This window comes from Podarcis erhardii, assembly GCF_964252035.2.
Source record: "Podarcis erhardii genome assembly, chromosome: 3".
NCBI classification, from domain to species: Eukaryota; Metazoa; Chordata; class Lepidosauria; order Squamata; family Lacertidae; genus Podarcis; species Podarcis erhardii.
This window is the reverse complement of record NC_138507.1, coordinates 41,610,276-41,629,613: the sequence shown is the minus strand read 5'-3', so window position 1 is coordinate 41,629,613 and position 19,338 is coordinate 41,610,276. Positions and strand designations below refer to the sequence as shown.

General features: G+C 42.2%; 2 protein-coding genes across 9 annotated transcripts in view; one reads left to right on the top strand and one right to left on the bottom strand.

Annotated features, from left to right (window-relative positions):
- Positions 1 to 49: 49 nt before the first annotated feature.
- PGM3 (phosphoglucomutase 3) lies at positions 50 to 19,241 on the top strand (the record flags this gene model as incomplete). 4 transcript variants are annotated; one of them, XM_081857060.1, is made up of 14 exons in its annotated part: positions 50 to 383; positions 1,975 to 2,180; positions 3,144 to 3,328; positions 4,099 to 4,166; positions 4,386 to 4,519; positions 5,619 to 5,814; positions 7,183 to 7,340; positions 7,872 to 7,955; positions 8,585 to 8,683; positions 11,729 to 11,845; positions 12,858 to 12,980; positions 14,417 to 14,590; positions 15,412 to 15,520; positions 17,793 to 19,241. In XM_081857060.1, 13 exons carry the CDS (start codon positions 50 to 52, stop codon positions 15,499 to 15,501), a joined length of 1,968 nt encoding a protein of 655 aa, XP_081713186.1. In that variant the 3' UTR covers positions 15,502 to 15,520; positions 17,793 to 19,241. The 4 variants fall into 4 exon arrangements, with proteins under 4 accessions (XP_081713186.1, XP_081713185.1, XP_081713187.1 ...); XM_081857059.1 differs by having other exon boundaries at positions 17,790 to 19,241; XM_081857061.1 differs by lacking the exon at positions 17,793 to 19,241 and adding an exon at positions 16,489 to 16,614.
- Positions 16,096 to 19,338, bottom strand: part of DOP1A (DOP1 leucine zipper like protein A) — a 54,225-nt gene continuing 50,982 nt past the window's right edge. For all 5 annotated transcript variants that reach the window (XM_081856651.1, XM_081856649.1, XM_081856652.1 and 2 more), the window contains 4 exons: positions 19,181 to 19,236; positions 18,517 to 18,681; positions 17,772 to 17,901; positions 16,096 to 16,684 (listed from right to left, as the gene is read on the bottom strand). In XM_081856651.1, the coding sequence (XP_081712777.1) occupies positions 16,379 to 16,684; positions 17,772 to 17,901; positions 18,517 to 18,681; positions 19,181 to 19,236 (657 nt within the window). In that variant the 3' untranslated portion in view covers positions 16,096 to 16,378. The remainder of the gene's footprint in view (positions 16,685 to 17,771; positions 17,902 to 18,516; positions 18,682 to 19,180; positions 19,237 to 19,338) is intronic.

Here is a 19,338-nt window from a genome sequence, read left to right as displayed (position 1 = left end):
TGCGCGCTTCCCACAGGCCTAATCCAGCGGGGCTGCCCTCGGTGTCCTTATGGCGCCGCGCGCGGTGCAGTTGCGCGTTTGCCAAGGCGGATCCAGCCAAGCCCGGGAGACGAGATTCTTGCCACGCTCGAATGCCACGAGTCCAATGAGCCCGAGTTACGCGTCGAGGCTGCGCGGGTGGCAGCGGCTCCACCCCGCCCAGCGCTCTCTTCGCCCGGCCCAAGGGGAGGCGGAGACGCCCGAAGCCCCGCCCCTGCGGCTGCCGGCGAATGCGATAGGCGCAGCCGGCGAGCGAGGCTGCTTCGGAGCTTCCCGGAAGGGCGAGTTGGATGCTTCCGAGGAGCAGCCACGTCCGCTCGCAGAACTCCTCCAGGGCGTTGCAGGTCGGTAAGTGGGGTGGCTTCGTTTGTTTGGGCTTGTTCAAGGCGGTAAAAAGAGAGGTGTGTCCCCAGACTGGGTGAGTGGGCGTTAAAACGGTAGATGCCGTTTAGCCTAAGCAAGAGTTAAGTAATGCACTTTGGGGTAAGTATATTTGCTAGGTCTTCTGAGCTGGCAGTGACCGACCAGGAAGGAGTTGTTGGGCTTGCAAGTGTGAAGCCCCCCGCAGCGTGCAGGAGGTATGAAAAAAAGAGAATTCCATATTAGAGATCATTACAAAAGTCTATAGTGTGACACTACTTGGAATACTGTGTACCACATCTCAAAAAAAATAAATGATACCATAGTCCTGGAAAGGGTTAAGGAAAAGGCTTTCAAAATTATCAAGGGGGAGCAACAACAACTCTGAGGAAAGGTTGCAGTTTTTGAGGTTTCTTGTTTAGTTGGGGGGAGGGGACTAGTGACCCTCTGGTGTCACTGCTGCTTACTTGGACATAGGTGGGTGGGGCACAATGGAAGCAAGGTTGGTTTTGTCCGGATGTACCAGCTAGATGGTCATCATGACTACTAGAGTCATAGGCTTTTTAAAGCTAGCTTGTTTAATTCCTCCAGGTGGGCCAACTACCCTTTCTACACGCTCTTCCATTGCTTAAGGTAGTTGCATATTGCATTCCATGCAAATACATCCCTTGGTGGTTCGTGATAAGAAATTGCAATACTGTAAAATACAAAGTAAACCTACAGTTAAAGCAAAGGTACCTCCAATATCACCACAACTACAACTAATCACTCTGAAATAATCAATGTTGGAATACAGATGCTGTTGATGTTGCATTTAGGAGTGTGAAAACAGAAAGTTAACTCTGTCTTGTAACCAATTTCTTCCAACCCCTGATACTTTGGACTGGTTAGTCTGAGATAGTGGGATAGTTAATTCAGTGTGCTAGTCTATGTGCAAGCCAGGAGTTGTTGTTGTTTAGTCGTTTAGTCGTGTCCGACTCTTCGTGATCCCATGGACCAGAGCACGCCAGGCACTCCTGTCTTCCACTGCCTCCCGCAGTTTGGTCAAACTTATGCTGGTAGCTTCAAGAACACTGTCCAACCATCTCATCCTCTGTCGTCCCCTTCTCCTTGTGCCCTCCATCTTTCCCAACAACCTGATGCTGTTGTGTTATCACTTCCATCATCCCTGACCATTAGCCATGTTGACTGGGACTGATGGGAGTTGGATTTCATTATCATCACCATCATAGTAATAATAATTTTATTATTTATACCTTGCCCATCTGGCTGGGTTTCTGTAGACACTCTGGGCGGTTTCCAGCAAAATATAAAAACATAATCAAATGTCAAACATTAAAACTTCCTGATACAGGGTTGCCTTCATCTGGAAGACATCACTGGTATAAGCAAGTAATTGTACTTCTGTGCACACACCCCCTCTCTCTGTTTTTAAACTTCCTCAACTCAAATAACTTATTCTGGTGTAAGTTAAATCCTATTATCTCCCCATCCTCCTGGTTTTGGTATTGCTGTCACAATATGGTCACCTGTAATGTTAATCATAGCTGTATCAATTTATTCTGCCTCTTACAGAGATGGATTTTGAAGCAGTTGCAAAGTACTCAAAGCTCCATGCCAAACCTCCAGGACTTACCCTTCAGTATGGAACAGCTGGTTTCCGTACCAAGGCAGAGGACCTTGATCACACAATGTTTTGCATGGGCTTGCTGGCTGTATTGAGATCCAAGCAGAAAAAATCCACCATTGGTGTTATGGTTACAGCCTCTCACAACCCTGAAGTAAGTGAATGAGTATTTCAGATAGGAAAAAAGAAATTGAGCTACAGATTAAGGGGGGGCGTGCTATACGGGTGCTGTGACTTAACCATTATCAATATAGTGGAATCTCTACTTACAACCATAATCCGTTCCGGAGGTCTGGTCATAACTAGAAACGTATATAAATAGAGGTGCACTTTTCCATAGAAAGTAATGGAAAAGTGAATTGATCCATTCTAGATGATGAAAAACACCCCCTAAACAGCAATTTAACATGGATCTTACTGTCTAACGAGACCATAGATCCATAAAATGAAGGCAATAATCAATGTACTGTACTATAAAATAAATAAGACAGTATTGTAGATGAAAAAATTTAACTTTTTCCCCCCCTTACGTGCACTGAGGGTGGGTGGGCTTACCTGACTACAAGCTGGGGGTGGGGCAAGGGTCAGTAAAGAGCTGATTCACTTCGGCCAGGGTCACTTTTTTTTCTTGCCAGGCCAGGTTCTTCTCTGGACTTCCTCAGGTTAGTTCCTTGGCAGGATTTGGGGCTGCAGTGCGCCCTGCTGTGCCTCTTGCAGGCTGCACCTCTTCCACAGCTTCATTGGTGGGATGGGGGCCCTCTCCCCAGCAGCAGAGGCCTCAGCACTGCTCCGCAGCCAGTGGGGTGAGCTCCGGCAAACTGGAGGTCTCTCCCTGGTGGTGGATGCCCAAGTGCTGTTCCGGGCTGCCAGCAAGGTGAGCTCCGGGCTGCTGGCAAGGCCTCTGTTCGTAGCTAGAGGAAAGTTCATAAGTCAAAGCACCTACTGAAGGTCGTAACTGGAATTGTATGTAAGTATAGCCGTACGTAAGTCGAGATTCCACTGTATGCTTTTAGAACTGTAGAACTAAAAGGATCATTTAGGCTGATTGCTCTTTTCCTAAGTCTAGATTGTCTATGTTTAAAGAAGCTTTTACATTGATGTCTTGTCTTTTTCCAAGGAAGACAATGGTGTGAAGTTGATTGACCCATTGGGTGAAATGTTGGCACCTATCTGGGAAGAGCATGCCACACACTTGGCCAATGCAGAAGAACATGAATTGCAGGGAGTGCTGACTGACATCTGCCAGAAGGAAGCTGTAGACCTTCAGCAGGAGGCCTTCATTGTTATTGGCAGAGACACCAGGTAAAAATAAACCTGATAGACATCTTGGGAGTGACTAGGTAATATACACATTAACTCTTCCTGTATATTTTTTCAAAAATGTAGGTATCAGGGCAAAACCTTTTCAAGGCCAATATATGAATTAAACCACAATATAAGGCTAAGATATTAAAATAAATATATAATTAAAATATATAAGATATTAAAATATACTGCACTAAAACATCAGCTGTTAAATAACAGTTGGAAAGAAAAATGTTTTCAGGGTTTGTTTAAAGGCCAATAAAGTAGAGGTCGCTAAGGGAGAGAATTCCACAAACGTAGAGCAATTGTAGAAAAGTCCCTGTCTTGTGCACCTCCAATCTAATGATGTCTCTCGGTCTTTCCATGGATGTTCCCCTATACAACATTTTAAACATTTCTATTGGGTAATGCAGCCACCTTGCTGAAGCCAAGCAGATTTGGGCCGGTCATGGTTTGGATAGGAGACCTGTGTAAGGAGTTCTGTGGTGGAAGGAGAGTGCAATATAAATGTCCTAAAGAAATATAATTAACAAATATAGCATAAGGCTAATATTTTTAAGTTGCTAGGAAAGTTCCGAGTATGTCCTATCACATCCCTATCTCTTTGGCTGTTGTGATTTATTCCCTCTAGAGACGTAGATCTCACTTGTGTCCTGCATGTTGATATTGTTTGTCTGTATTCATGTGTCAAGAATGAATTGGGGTAAACTGGTGTGCTTGGATAGCATTTCAACAAAAGTAACCTTATTCCTGTGTCTTGCATCCAGATCTAGCAGTAAGAAGCTTTCACAATCAGTGATTGATGGCGTGTCTGCTCTTGGAGGTCAATACCAAGGTATGCCCTGTGCTTGCTTATTTAAGGATTGATGATGTTCCCCTTAGATCCATAGTGGTTGATAGGAAACAAATCAGTGATGACGTATTTCATTTAAAGCAATTTTTTAAATCTCTCCTTTCTGCACCTTTACTTGAGCAAATGTAATAAGGTACTGTGAAATATGTCCCTGAAGCTTAATAGTGTCAATCCTTGACCAGTGTGTATGCTTTAAACTAGATTATGGCTTGGTAACAACACCACAACTACACTACATGGTCTGCTGTCGAAACACTCATGGGAGTTATGGGACTGCAACCGTGGAAGGTTACTACCAGAAACTCTCCAAGGCTTTTGTGGAGCTTACAATGCAGGTGAAAGAGCTGTTTTTGAAGTCTTGGCTTGCATTCTTGAATATACTTAATGTAATAGTCCTAAGACCCCCCCCCCCCTCTGCCCATATGAACTTCCTATGAAGAATGGCAACAGGCTCTTCATTTGAGTGTCAACTCTATGCTGTTACGTTGCTGTGGACAAAGAGCAGGGCCTTTATAGTGTTGGCTTAAGTTCTTTAAATGCTTGCCCTAGAACAGTTTGCTGTTGCTGGACCTTTCTTTCTTTTAGGATAATATTTTGATTTAAGCAAGCTTTTAATGCCATAGAAGTTAAAGGTGACCAACTGTGATTTTGTATATAAATTATTCAAAATGGTATTGGCTTTATGAGGAAAATTGGGATGTAAACCCTATGGAAAACAGTGGGACTTTTTTTAACAGTAACCATGATTAAGGTTGAGCTTTTAGCATTTCATTCATGTAGACAACTGAACAGGTTTATAACTTTAAAGTATATGATAGTTTGCTTTAGCAGAAAGAAATGAGCAGTAGCAACAAAAGTTTTAAGAAAACAAGAGGCAGCCTAAAACTAGCAGTAGGAAAATAGATATTACATATTGCTGCTATCATTGTAATAGGGCAGAGCAAAATGTGTTTTGCTTCTGATAAAGATGAAACATTGAAATCATTGGAGGCTGGTCAAGTAGAACAAGTGGGGGGGGGGCACTGCTGCACCACCTTCTGTGTACCCTCAGCCTCTGCCTACAGTCAATCCAGCAGATGGTACTACCTGTGAGTTTCCTCCTCCTTAATCTCACTGTCGCCTGTGTAGAACAGAGCAGGGAGGAGGATAGGGACAAAACAAATTAGCTAACTCTATTTGCCACCTACTGCTGGATCACTCTCCCTTCAGCCATACCAGTCCCAATGGGCTCTAGTAGTCACTGGTTGAAATAGAGAGGAAGTTGTTCCAGAATCTACACATTCAAACACCAATTTGAGTCCTGTTTTTCTTTTCATTTGTGTTTACTTTGTTTTGGCTGTCTGCTCCAGAGCACAGTCAGCATTGCATATGAGCAGGTGGTAGGAGTTCAGAGACAACCGTTAAAGGACCCTTTCTTTGCTTTATTGCCTGCAGGCTACTAGCCAAAGGGATGGCCACATTTGCCTGAAGGTAGATTGTGCAAATGGCATAGGTGCTCTCAAACTCAAAGAAATGGAACGCTATCTTCCAAGCTGCTTCATAATACACTTCAGCAATGATGGGACTAAAGGAGAACTCAATCACCAATGCGGTGCCGATTTTGTAAAAGTTCATCAGAAGCCTCCTGTGGGTATGTAATGACAAATGTATATTCCCTAATAATACTCTCGTGTTTTTTTTTAAAGTCTGCCTCAATATTAACTAAGAACAGAGAACCCTAAAGTTCTGTGATGACATCACTTCATCAAAATACCATTCTTTTCTACTAATACATTCAATCTTAAACCAGCTCTGGGTTAATCCCCGGACTAATTGCCTCTGGAAGTTGGGAGAGGTAGGAGGGTTTCTCATTCATTTATTTATTGCCTTCCACACATTTGTCTTGGGTAGTTGTATGATATACATTTTAAAGAGTTTAAACAATCCAGAAAATAATAGATATTTTACAGCAGTACGGAGTAGACACCCATGCAAGAGATTGATTAATGAAGCTGGGAAAGCTTGTCAGCTTTATTGACATGATCAAACTGCTTCCCTGTTTTCTCAGGCAGACACCTATCCAAAACTCAGCTTGTCTCACTTTTGGTGACAGAGATGTTAATATATGCTTAGATAGTTGGATATCAAGGCACATGAGTTCTTTAATTATAATGGAACACACTTACTAATTCTGTCTATGTAGCTAAGACTAGATGGGACTATTTTGCAGGTACAGCTTCTGCATTTGTAATGTATAATGTAATGTATATTTTGAAGTTTCACTTTCTCATGCTGAGCCTGTCTCCATCTATTTTTTATATAGTTCTGAAATGAAAACTAGTGCAGGGTGATATGAGACAATAAAATTGTCTTTAGATTCCCCCCCGCCCCCCAAATAGCCTGATTCTATATGAGGCAACTCCTCTTGTTTCTATCAGGATCTTTTTGCCTTTGCAAGTTAAGAGCTATGTAACACTCTGTGATATTGAGGTAAGTCATTGTCAGAATAACTGACACACGCCCATTGATTTTATTGGGTCTACTATCAGTATGACTAACATTGGATAGCGCCCAGTAATGACAAGTTTGTGCTGCTAATTTCCTGTTTACTTTCATTCAATCCTTTCCACTATTAGTCTTCTTCCCTTCCTGTTTTATTTCTAGCTATCCTCTGTTCCCTCTCATCACCCTTGGGACTGGGGAGCCTTAATGTCCATGCCTGTAACCGTACTCAGCTTAGGGACACTGCTCACAGACTCAGCCCATATCATTAGCACTTTGGCTCTTTTATAAATAAAAGATTTTAAAGAACAAGTGGGAAACTAGATTGGTGCATGGTACTATGAGGAAATCCTAACAAAATGGGTAGTTCATTTCTATCAGATTTTGCTATCCTATTTAACCTGTAGGTTGCTCTGAAACATATTAAGAACATTGAATGCCTTGACTTTTTAAGTGCCAGTATTCCTGAAGCTGAACAATTAATTTTTGTATTTACTTTGTTTACTCTGCTTGTTAGGACTGGAAATGAAGCCTGGTGAGAGATGCTGCTCATTTGATGGTGATGCTGACCGCATTGTTTACTACTATAATGACCCTGCTGGCCGTTTTCATCTTCTTGATGGAGATAAAATAGCAACTCTAATCAGCACTTTTCTTAAGGAACTTCTGGTCAAGGTAATGGAATTCTTTCACTTGCTGCATGGTTAAATTGAGGAAATTAACAGTTGAAAACATAATTAGCTGGAACTTTTAACAGTGTATGATAGTTTCAGTAATGCAAATAATTCATCGAGTGGTTCTTTGGCTCATTCCCCCCCCCTTTTTTTGGAACAGTTTGGGTTTTTTAAATGAAATTAGATCAGGAAGAAATAAAAGTAATTGCAACTATTTAACATAGTGGTTTTTAAAGGCAATTGTCTTTAAGTAGAAGGGATTTTTGGAATACTTGCCATCATCAGTTTTGGGCTGGGATATCAAGTGTACTCTTGACTTTCACCAATAGCATGCTTGCCCTGTTTTTAAGTGTGTGAGTTCTGAAAGTTTGTGAAGAACACTTCCTATCCCAATGTGAAATGCTAACATTTCTTTGCCGAATGGAATTTATGAACATCCAAGGCAGAGATTTTTAAATAATAATAATTATTGCTTTGTACAGTGTTTTCACAAAGATCTGATTATGCAAATAGCATGCTTCTCTTCCTTCAGGCTGGGCAGACCTTATCATTTGCAGTCATACAAACAGCCTATGCCAATGGGAGCTCTACACGTTATTTGGAAGAAACCATGAAGGTACTAATTCAACGCTTGCATGCCCTGCCATCTAACACATCTGTGCTTAAAAATAATGTAAAAACCATCCAGGCCTAATCACACATGGTTCCGTGGGAAAAAACAACAGCGCAAGTGAATCTTTTAGTAACCAAGACTTGTGTGCAATTGCCCTTACCTAGAGGAGATGTTACAGAGTTCCACCTTTTTCTCCAAAACAGTAATTAAAATAATAATTTATTCTGGCCCTCATGTTAAGAGCCTTGGAATCCATGGAGATTAGTTTTGTGAAATAGCTGGCCCTCTGCATAGCAAGTGGTGCCGTCAGGGTTGGAGCATAGGGCAGAGGTCCAGGGCCCTTCTGCAGAATAAACAGGAGGGCCCCTAAATGCAGCAGGGCTGGCTTACCCTATTTTGAAATAAATGACATAGTACACATTACCAATTATGAAGCCATTAGACCAGTAAGTCTGAAGTTTAAAATTACCTGGTTACTGTTGTGTATAACATTTTTCAAAGTAGCATTCCCACCAATTTTTTGGTCAGGCATGTGGGTTTTAGTTTTGATACAAGCAGGAAAAGCTTGCTTTTAAGGTGCAGCCTACAGCTCCATCTCACCACAGATGGTTTGCTTGGTCTTCCTCTCCTAGGTGCCTGTCCACTGTGCAAAAACAGGGGTGAAACACTTGCATCACAAGGCCCAGGAAGTTGACATTGGAGTTTATTTTGAAGCAAATGGTCATGGCACGGTAAGCGTTTTGCACTTGTAATCAATCTCTTTGCTCCTTTTTGTTTGTTTGTGTGTTTGTAATAAACTTCAACCTCAACCTCAAGACGAGTCAATAAAATTCATTGTGTCCCCTATCTAAACTCATAACTGTTCCAGTAGCTCCTTGCCCACTCTGCTGTAATATTCTCTGATCCTTTCTCCTCTTGTCTCATATCCCATCCCAGTTATTCTGGGATAAAGAACCCAGAATGAGTTTCAGCCCTTAATTTGTTTACTAATTCCAAAAGTCAGTCAGAGGCTGAAGTAAGTGAAAGAGCTTGGCTTTTGCCCAGCTTTTGCTGCACTTAGCATGGGGATAAGAGAGTTTGTAGTCTTAGGATGGGTCACCTTTTTCTGTCAGAAGCCACATGCTGATCGTGGGTGGGGCTATTCACAGTTCTCTCTTTTTGCAACCTCTTGCTTTAAAAGGATTAGCTTTATCATCCACAAATTTGTCTGTCAATGGATGCTAGCCATAATGGCTATAATCTTCCTCTACTTTCCGAGGCAGTATGCCACTGAATACCAGTTGCTGGGAGACACAAGTGAGGAGAGTGCTGTTTGGTTCAGGTCCTAGTTGCAGGCTTCCAATAGACACCTGGTTGGCCTCTGGGAGAACAGGATGCTGGGCCAGATGGGGTTTGACCTGATCTTAGCAGATCTCTTCATATGTTCTTATATCCCCTCGGCCATCCCTTCTCAGCCTGTCTGTCTCTCTTTTCCTCCCAGCCTAGCAGGCTACTACTGGGGGAGAGCCAGGTCACTTTTGTCCGAGGTCTGAACTGATCACTTGAAGAATGATGTTGAAATTAGCTTGAGGGCTGCATAAAACTAGGCAGAGGCAAGTAACTAATAGCCAGGTTGTTGCTTACAATGGGTGGCATTCAAAATTCCTAGAAAAATACTGGCTTGGTTCCAGAACCTGAGCACCACATTTCCAGGGAGACACTATAGGATGTTGGGAGGGAACTTTTGCCCTTCTCAGAAATAAGATTTGGCCGACTGCTATTGGAAATGGAAGCTAGACTGCAAGGAGCTTTGCAGACCTTACTTTTAGGGATTTGTTTAGTCGTGTCCGACCCTTCGTGACCCCATGGACCAGAGCACGCCAGGCAGTTCTGTCTTCCACTGCCTCCCGCAGTTTGGTCAGACTCATGTTTGAGAACACTGTCCAACCATCTCATCCTCTGTCGTCCCCTTCTCCTTGTGCCCTCCGTCTTTCCCAACATCAGGGTCTTTTCCAGGGAGTCTTCTCTTCTCATGAGGTGGCCAAAGTATTGGAGCCTCAACTTCATGATCTGTCCTTCCAGTGAGCACTCAAGGCTGATTTCCTTCAGAATGGATCGGTTTGATCTTCTTGCAGTCCATGGGACTCTCAAGAGTCTCCTCCAGCACCATAATTCAAAAGCATCAATTCTTTGGCGATCAGCCTTCTTGATGGTCCAGCTCTCACTTCCATACATCACTACTGGGAAAACCATGGCTTTAACTATACGGACCTTTGTTGGCAAGGTGATGTCTCTGCTTTTTAAGATGCTGTCTAGGTTTGCCATTGCCTTTCTCCCAAGGAGCAGGCGTCTTTTAATTTCGTGACTGCTGTCACCATCTGCAATGATCATGGAGCCCAAAAAAGTAAAATCTTTCACTGCTTCCATTTCTTCCCCTTCCATTTGCCAGGAGGTGATGGGACCAGTGGCCATGATCTTCGTTTTTTTGATGTTGAGCTTCAGACCATATTTTGCGCTCTCCTCTTTCACCCTCATTAAAAGGTTCTTTAATTCCTCCTCACTTTCTGCCATCAAGGTTGTGTCATCTGCATATCTGAGGTTGTTGATCTTTCTTCCGGCGATCTTAATTCCCGGCTTGGGATTCATCCAGTCCAGCCTTTTGCATGATGAATTCTGCATATAAGTTAAATAACCAGGGAGACAATATACAGCCTTGCCGTACTCCTTTCCCAATTTTGAACCAATCAGTTGTTCCATATCCAGTTCTAACTGTAGCTTCTTGTCCCACATAGAGATTTCTCAGGAGACAGATGAGGTGATCAGGCACTCCCATTTCTTTAAGAACTTGCCATAGTTTGCTGTGGTCGACACAGCCAAAGGCTTTAGTCAATGAAGCAGAAGTAGATGTCTTTCTGGAACTCTCTAGCTTTCTCCATAATCCAGTTCATGTTTGCAATTTGGTCTCTGGTTCCTCTGCCCCTTCGAAATCCAGCTTCTGGGAGTTCTCGGTCCACATACTGCTTAAGCCTGCCTTGTAGAATTTTAAGCATAACCTTGCTAGCGTGTGAAATGAGTGCAATTGTGCGGTAGTTGGAGCATTCTTTGGCACTGCCCTTCTTTGGGATTGGGATGTAGACTGATCTTCTCCAATCCTCTGGCCACTGCTGAGTTTTCCAAATTTGCTGGCATATTGAGCGTAGCACCTTGACAGCATCATTGTTTAAAATTTTAAATAGTTCAGCTGGAATATCATCACTTCCACTGGCCTTGTTATTAGCAGTGCTTTCTAAGGCCCATTTGACTTCACTCTCCAGGATGTCTGGCTCAAGGTCAGCAACCACACTACCTGGGGTGTACGAGACATCCATTTCTTTCTGGTATAATTCCTCTGTGTATTCTTGCCACCTCTTCTTGATGTCTTCTGCTTCTGTTAGGTCCTTTCCACTTTTGTCTTTTATTATGGTAATCTTTGTACGAAATGTTCCTTTCATATCTCCAATTTTCTTGAACAGATCTCTGGTTTTTCCCATTCTATTGTTTTCCTCTATTTCTTTGCATTGCTCTTTTAAGAAGGGATAGGACTTTTAGGGATAGGAGCCTTTATTTCTCATAGGGTATGAATAAAATCTAGTGTACTCCCTTGTGTCCCAATCATATGCTCATCATTTTGGGGGAGTACCAGTCTTTCTTTCAAAGCATCAGTGATACACCACTGTCACCATGTGGTAATTGGGAGATGGTGGTGACAGTGGCCATGCTGCATTCCCTCAGACTGTCGAATATGTTCCTCCTTCCAGGTACTGTTTAGTAAAGCTGCAGAACAGAAAATAAGATACCAGGCGAAGAAGGAAAAAAACAACCAAAAAAGAGAAGCTGCAAAGATGCTTGAAAATACTATTGACTTGATAAATCAGGTAGGAATGTTGACAAAGAGCTAAAGTTTGTCTTTAAATTTCTTAATACCAAGAGTTTCAAAGATGTTACATGATGACACCTCTGTGTTGAAAAAGAGAGCAAATTACCATTGTAATTTGGGATACATCTGGGATACATCTGCATCATGTAACTGGTAGGACCATTATTTCCTGATGGGAAAATGTCACCGCAGGGTGAGATGTCTTCCTGGACCCTCCAGTCTAAATGTTTGTGCTGGTGGGGTTGTCACCTGGGGATGGAAGAACCAGTTGACAAGGCATGCAAGTGGACTCAAGGTGTTCTGCTTTGATTGTTGCTTGTTATAATTTAGAGCAGAAGTGCTCACATAGTCAGGTACCTCCTCTTTGAATTCTTGCTCCATCCCTAGTGACAGATTGAATCTGATAATAATGGGTTAGTTATCTGACCTGTGAAATGACTGTGGGGGATGGAGACTTATTTTATGGTTCCCAAGAGCCAGATAATGTGTTGTATTTCCAAATCCCTTTGCTTTACACTGTGAGATTGTGGGTGTGTGTGTGTGTGTGTGTGTGTGCTCCCTTACCCTGCTTTGAACATTGATATATTCTGGGGCAGAAGGTAGCTTAGTGGAGAGTACTGGGACAAGTCAAGGGCTTTAGGCATTGCCTTTTGTCTAATTACATTGGTAGTGGTAGCTGCTTCCTGGTGCCAACACAAACACCCTTCAGGTAAACTTATGGCCTCTTCTTAAGCAGCTTCTTTACCTACTATTGGCTTGTCTTCGTTTTTGTTTTATTGTGTATTTTGTGTTCTCATTTTGTACTTTTATGTTGTGAACCACCCTGTGATCTTCAGATGAAGAGCAGTATACAAATTTAATAAATAATTTTTTTTTTTAAGCATGTAGGCCATGTGGCAGTTTTTAGGCTCATTGAGCGTGAGAATCCAGATTATTAACTGGAATCAAGAATGCTTTTGCCATACTGGTTTTCTCTCCTTTCCTTTCCTATTTTTTGCTGTCTATACCAGACGATTGGTGATGCTGTCTCAGACATGCTGGTGATTGAAGCCATCTTGGTGTTGAAGAATCTCACAGTACAACAGTGGGACACCATGTACACAGATCTTCCCAACCGGCAACTCAAAGTGAAGGTTAGTGGGAAGTCAGTGGTGGACAGAAATGCTACTGGTTGCAGCAGTGGTTCATTTCAGTGACCTACAAACTTGCTTGCTTTCCCAACTGCCTGCAAACACAAATTACTGTGTTGGGTCGGAGACAAGGAGGGTCTTTTTCATACCCGTGGGTCTTCCTTGTTTGTTGGGCAATCATTGAGATGCTGTAGCATGCTGTCAGCTCTCTGTTGCCAGGAGATGGGCAGGAACCATGCTGGCCTGAGGAAGCCCAGATACTGTGCTTTCTGGCTGCCTCAGGCTTTCAGTCCTCCCTGGCTGGCTTATTAGCATTTCATGCCATGGCATGGCATGTGAGCTTAGGCCAGAGACGACACTATCGATAACTGCACCTTTTTGAAAATGGGTGTCTGCTACTTTACTGCATAGAATCTCCCTCCTTGGTGGAAGTTTTATTTATAAAAGATTCAGGATAACCTTTTTTAAAAAAAACAAAACAAAATACCCCAACTACTGTTCACTGTAACAATAACCCATTAACTTTCTGGCCCTGTGTTGGCTTTGGACAACACATTGCAGGTTCAAGGGCATTTCTGACAACGTACAGTGGTACTTCAGGTTAGATGCTTCAGGTTACAGACTCCGCTAATCCAGAAATAGTGCTTTAGGTTAAGAACTTTGCTTCAGGATGAGAACAGAAATCGTGCTTCGGCGGCGCGGCAGCAGTGGGAGGCCCCATTAGCTAAAGTGGTGCTTCAGGTTAAGAATAATTTCAGGTTAAGAATGGACCTCCGGAATGAGTTAAGTGCTTAACCCGAGGTACCACTGTAGTCGTTTTATATGTTGCAGTGGGAATTGGCTTTTGGAAGCTTTCCTGTAAGCATGCATGTCTGGAAATAGTTGCACTGGGTGACCAAAGGCTAAATTAACTAGAGTTTTTCCAATGAACCAAAACTTTGCACAATGTGTCATTAACCTTGAAATTGGGGTGTAATGTTGGTCCTCACTGCCTCCACACACCCTTTCTTGGTTATGTATTCACATAGAATTGAGTTTCACCACAGCACAGACCAGAGCTATAAAACATTCCTGGTGCCTGGGATATTCCAGTGTGTGCATGTTAGTGCAACTCTCACAAGAGGTCAAGATCTGGGAGAGTGAGATAGAAACCTTGGCATAACCCAGCAGTTTCAGTGATTGACAAACACAAAATGTGATTTAGGTCTAGTTATGTATAAGTGGGAAGAGACAATCATTGACAGCCAAAAATTGAAAAATGTAGGTGGAGAATTGTGCAGGAATGTCAATATCTTATGGGCCGTGCAGAGCACTCAGTACAAATCCGTATCAAAACTAGGTCTGTGTTCTCTCTCTCCTCTTAGTGTTGCAAAATCTGCAGGTAAAATTAGAGCTTTTAACAAGTCAGATTGTATCACTTCCTTTACTTGGACTTGTAGGTTGCTGACAGACGTGTAATTGACACTACGGATGCTGAAAGGCGAGCAGTTACACCCCCAGGGCTGCAGGAGAGAATTGATGAGCTCACCCAGAGGTTTAAATTGGCTCGAGCTTTCGTTCGCCCATCTGGAACAGAAGACATCATCAGAGTCTATGCTGAAGCAGACACACAGGTCAGAACCAAAGTGATTCATATCCTTAACGCAGTGTGGTAGAGAATAATTTTGAGTCCAGATAGTAGGTTCCCACCCACCACCATGCAAACTTTGTTTGCAAACACTAATTATTACATTTATATACAGCCAAAGGTTAAGCAATTAGCAGCTTGGGCACAATCTGACTTCAAGAGCATCTTCCCCTTTTGCACCTCCAAATTATCAACTAAGTGTCCTCCCTAGTCCTTTTGCTTAGGGGAGACATGGATATTCTTCTTCATGTACACCCTCTTCTTAGGAGTTTCCAACATGGGGATAAAATAGTATGTAGAATTGGTCTTTTGTGTGTTCCTCTGTTCCTCGTTCCATCGCCTGCATAAAACAGTTGGAAGAAGCAAGAGGGAAGAGAAACAGAAAAGGACAGAAAGCTTTTGTCTCCTATGGTCTTCGAAGATGGGGAAAAAACCCAAAGGAGGACCATAGTAGTTTGCTTGGAAGAAATCTCTGCTTGCACTTCCTCTACCTCTCCTTTTTCTTACTTTTGAAGTTTCTGTGGCCCAAATTAAATACGATGTTGAATGCATTTAATCTGCAGTTAACTCGCACATTCTTTTAAAAAGTGAGTCCCTCTTTTGTGTAATTGTTGCCATCTAGAAGCTGAAAAAATGGGTTAATCTTAGCTGCACTCAGTGTCTTAGATAGGTACCTTAAAATTATAGAATCACTATAGCAGCCTCGGTTTCTGGGTACAGCTGTCCAAAGCATCCACACTATGAAGATATGACTGAATGTTCACTTGGATTGCAATCTCTTCATGCTGCAATTATTCTTCTTTCCAGGAAAATGCAGATAAACTTGCACATGAAGTTAGCCTGGCTGTCTACCATATAGCTGGAGGAGTTGGAGAACAGCCCAAGGCTGTAGTATAATGAAGTACCATTCTTCAAGGTAAGTCATAAACCATACCTTCCTGCTTTTGCTTTACTAAATGAAATGCAAAATTAATTTATAATTAAAAGCAGTTCCTTTAGAAGTGAGTTAACTCCTCATTGTCATTTCTGTTAACTTTATTAGGTCACTGTAGTTCTTAAGTAATTTTTAAATCAAAGGTACTAAATTGAATTTTGACAACTATATTGTTGGACAAGCAAAGCTTTTCAATTTTTCATAGTTAGGCAGCATTCATCTGCCCCTTGCAAGAAAGCATGTGCGAATAAGTGTCCTCTTTGCTCCTGCTAGTAGTAGCGAGGGAAGGAATTTTTTTTAATTTAACATGCAAAAACTTTGAACCATATATTTAAGACTAATGTAGTTGTAACTCTATATAGAAGGGTCACTTAATTGAAAATGTGGAACAGGAAGTTGCCATGGCAGAAACAATGTTAATTGAGAGGAGTGAATGTTGGGAGCAGTGCGGAGTCACAGAACTGCTCTGATAGCTAGCACTTTATCATGCTTTCGATTAGAAAAGTGGCTCCCTGTAAGATGCTGCATAGATATCTAGACAAAAAATAAGACACAGCTAGGAAAAATGTGCAACTTGTATTGGTAATTTTCTTAAAGACATACCTCAAGATGACAAAACAAATGTACATTTAATAGTAGGCACCATAATCGATATGAGCCAGCGATATTTCAACTTGATTCAGGCCACATCCAGAACTTATTTACAGGTATTTAAATTAAATACACCCTGAAGTATACATTACATACAAAGTATGAAAAAGGAAACTATACACACTGGAAGGATGGAGTGGTTTCATTTGAAGTTACATTACTTAAGATAAACATTTTACCATGTACACTTCATGTTTTTATGACACCTTCCAGAAAGTCCTTCTCAACCATTTCTTCAATTTTTTGTCTTGCTTTGCTGGAGAATGTCTTTTGAGTTTCCATTTTTATGTCCTTGGTAGGGAAAGAATTTGGGTAAAGCATGGGGCTCCCTGAATGACCAATGCTTCTGCTGGTGATTTTGCTGTTAAATACTTGGCTCAGGACGTTGAAGAAAGGCAGAAGCTGTTCAATGCTGCGAACAGCACAGATGGTCAGGAGCAAGCTGCCAGGTTCCCAATTTAGTGTTTTCCCTGAGCTGTCCTCCTCTGGGTTTTTCTGTTAATATGTGGGGGAGAGGGGGGGGGGGAAGAGAGGAGAGGAGAATTTCAGGACAAAGCAGTGTTGTAGGAGACTTCAAAAATTAGCACACTTACATCACCCAGGCCTAGTAGTGACCAGTGTATCAATACATCGCCCAGAGTGCAATGGCAGAAGCAGTCACTCCACCCCATGGATAGGTAGTTTCTTTTAAACTTTTCTGCTGGCAGTGCGTAGCTGCCCACACCCCTCAGCAGAAAAGTTTAAAGAAACTGCTGCCTTTGCACAGGGGGGACAGCAAGCTACCTCTTTACCGCTCAAAGAGAAGTCAACCCTCTGCCCCATGCCAAGGCGGCAGCTGCTGGAGGTGGTGGCTTCACTCTGTGCCTTGTGAGGCCAGGGCTCTGTGTACCAGGCACTGGAGGATGTGGCAGCTTTTTCCACCTGGCCTTGACAGGCAGAAGCTGCGCATGGTGATGCTAATCCTCGCTGTGTGGCTGGCAGCTGTCTTTTTCCTCCCTGCCTCTGTTCTGACAAAGCTAAGCTTTGCAATATGGTGGTATATTACGATGTTGCAAAGCAGATATCTCCCAGCCCTAGTCTACTAGGCCTGGGTGATGTATCAATACGTCTCCCCAGACCAGATCATGACGGGGATATATTGCAAGTAAAACCACCGCCACTGTCGAGTCCCTCTGGCCTGGAAACCACAGAAGGAGGAATAAGCTTCATTGGCAAGTCACTGGAGTCAATGCAGCTTGTTCATCCCTCAGCCACTTGTACAGGCAGGCGGCTTTTTTAAACTGTTCCACTGAGGGGCACAACTGCCCGAGTCCTCAACATGCTGGAGACAAGTACATGGCATTCTCCTAGACTTTTAAGTTTTGATCAAGAGGCTGAAGACACTATGTGCACAGATGACATAAGTTGGCTTGAAGGCTGAACCCCACCTCTGATAGGTGCTGTTGCCAGTTTAACCTAGCTAAAGCCACACATGGTTTTAAGCTCCTGTTGGATTAGAGCTTAAATGTGTGATTGATGCATTGATATAAAATATGCATTAATTCTGTAGTAGTAATAATTTATAAAAAGAGAAATGAAATACCTTTGCTCTCTTTCGCAGCAGTTTTGCTAATCGTACTACGTATGGTTTGAATTCCCTTTGGTGTGTGCCTTGTCTTCGCACCTCCAACCCTGAATCATCAGAAGCTTCTGGAATAAAGGCCCAGCGATACCTGTTAAAGAAAAAGAGGACAAAGTCATCACATTCAGCAAGTTATATCCAGGCATGTCTTGATGTAGCCAAAATCTGCTAAGAAAAACCAAGATCCATGGGAGTAAAATTAGATGCATAAAAAGCAATTTGTTTCACAGAACCCACTTCTAAGAAGAAATATTTTGAAAGCATTGTTTGCTCTGTTCTGTTCTGCCCACCCCTTTCTGATTTCCTTTTGTATATATTTGCCAAATGGTAATAAAACACACCCCTGCCATACGTATTGGGACACAATCTTGGGCACCCTGACAGAAGTATTCTGTGAAACATGACAGCACATGGGCTGAGGTTGGTTACTGGTGAGAGGGAGTAGGCTCCTAACCAAGTTGCTTCTGAATTTCTGCCAACACTATATGGAGGGCATTCCTCTGATGGGGAGCTGTGCCACCTAAGACACATCTTCACTGCCATAACACAAGGTGAGGTGGCAGAAGGCCGTAAAAGCACCTGCCTTGACAGTCCAGAAAGAAATACTTGCCGCTCAAAGAGAAGCATCACTCTAAATATGAAGGTTTTCTCACAATGAAGTGTTTCTACGGCACACTTGGATTTGAATGAGATAAAGTGTACTTACATCTGAAACTGAGGAAGATTTTCAGAGGGCAATGCCAAGGCTAAATCCAGAAATTTACAAGCTGACAAATAAAGATTTAACCATCTCTGACTGTTGTAGGATGTCGAGAATCCATTGCCTCCAGTGTATGTAGTTTCTAGGCCAGCAACAGATGGTCCTGAAGTTCTACAATTCAAATGAATTTACTACAGGTTATTCTTAATCAGTTATGTCCACACTTCACAAATCAATGCTCTTCTCTTAGCGTATACTTTAAATGAACTGGAAGAATTCTCTATGAGGATAACTTTTATATTACCCTTCTGAAAACACCAAACAATTTTAACAAGATAGCTACAGCTAGTGGTTCTAAATTACACTTCTGCTTTGTTCGTATAATTTAGCGTAAATAGTACTGATAAAGAAGCAAGACCAAAGTCTGATTTACTTTTACAATATAGGGTCCTGTCTGACTAATTTGATCTTTGTGAACTGATTGCTGTATTAAACATGAACTGGAATGGAAAAAAATGTGTACTGCTGCTTATTGGCACCGATTATGTTCCTGTTTTCATAGCAAGACGGGGAAAAACCTTCCAAATGAGTAATATAAAATAACTGGACTATCAGCCAGTATATTTCAACTATTATGCAAATAAGATGAGAGAAGAGAAATTGACATTACCTTGAGATATCTTCATCAGCTGTGAGTTCCTGTTCCATCAATAAAAATACTTGGACCTGAAGTTTGTTTGTTTTATTTAAAAAAAACAACACACCAAATTTTAAAAACAGTATTAACAAATGGACATTCCAATCATATCCCCCTTACACATTGACAGG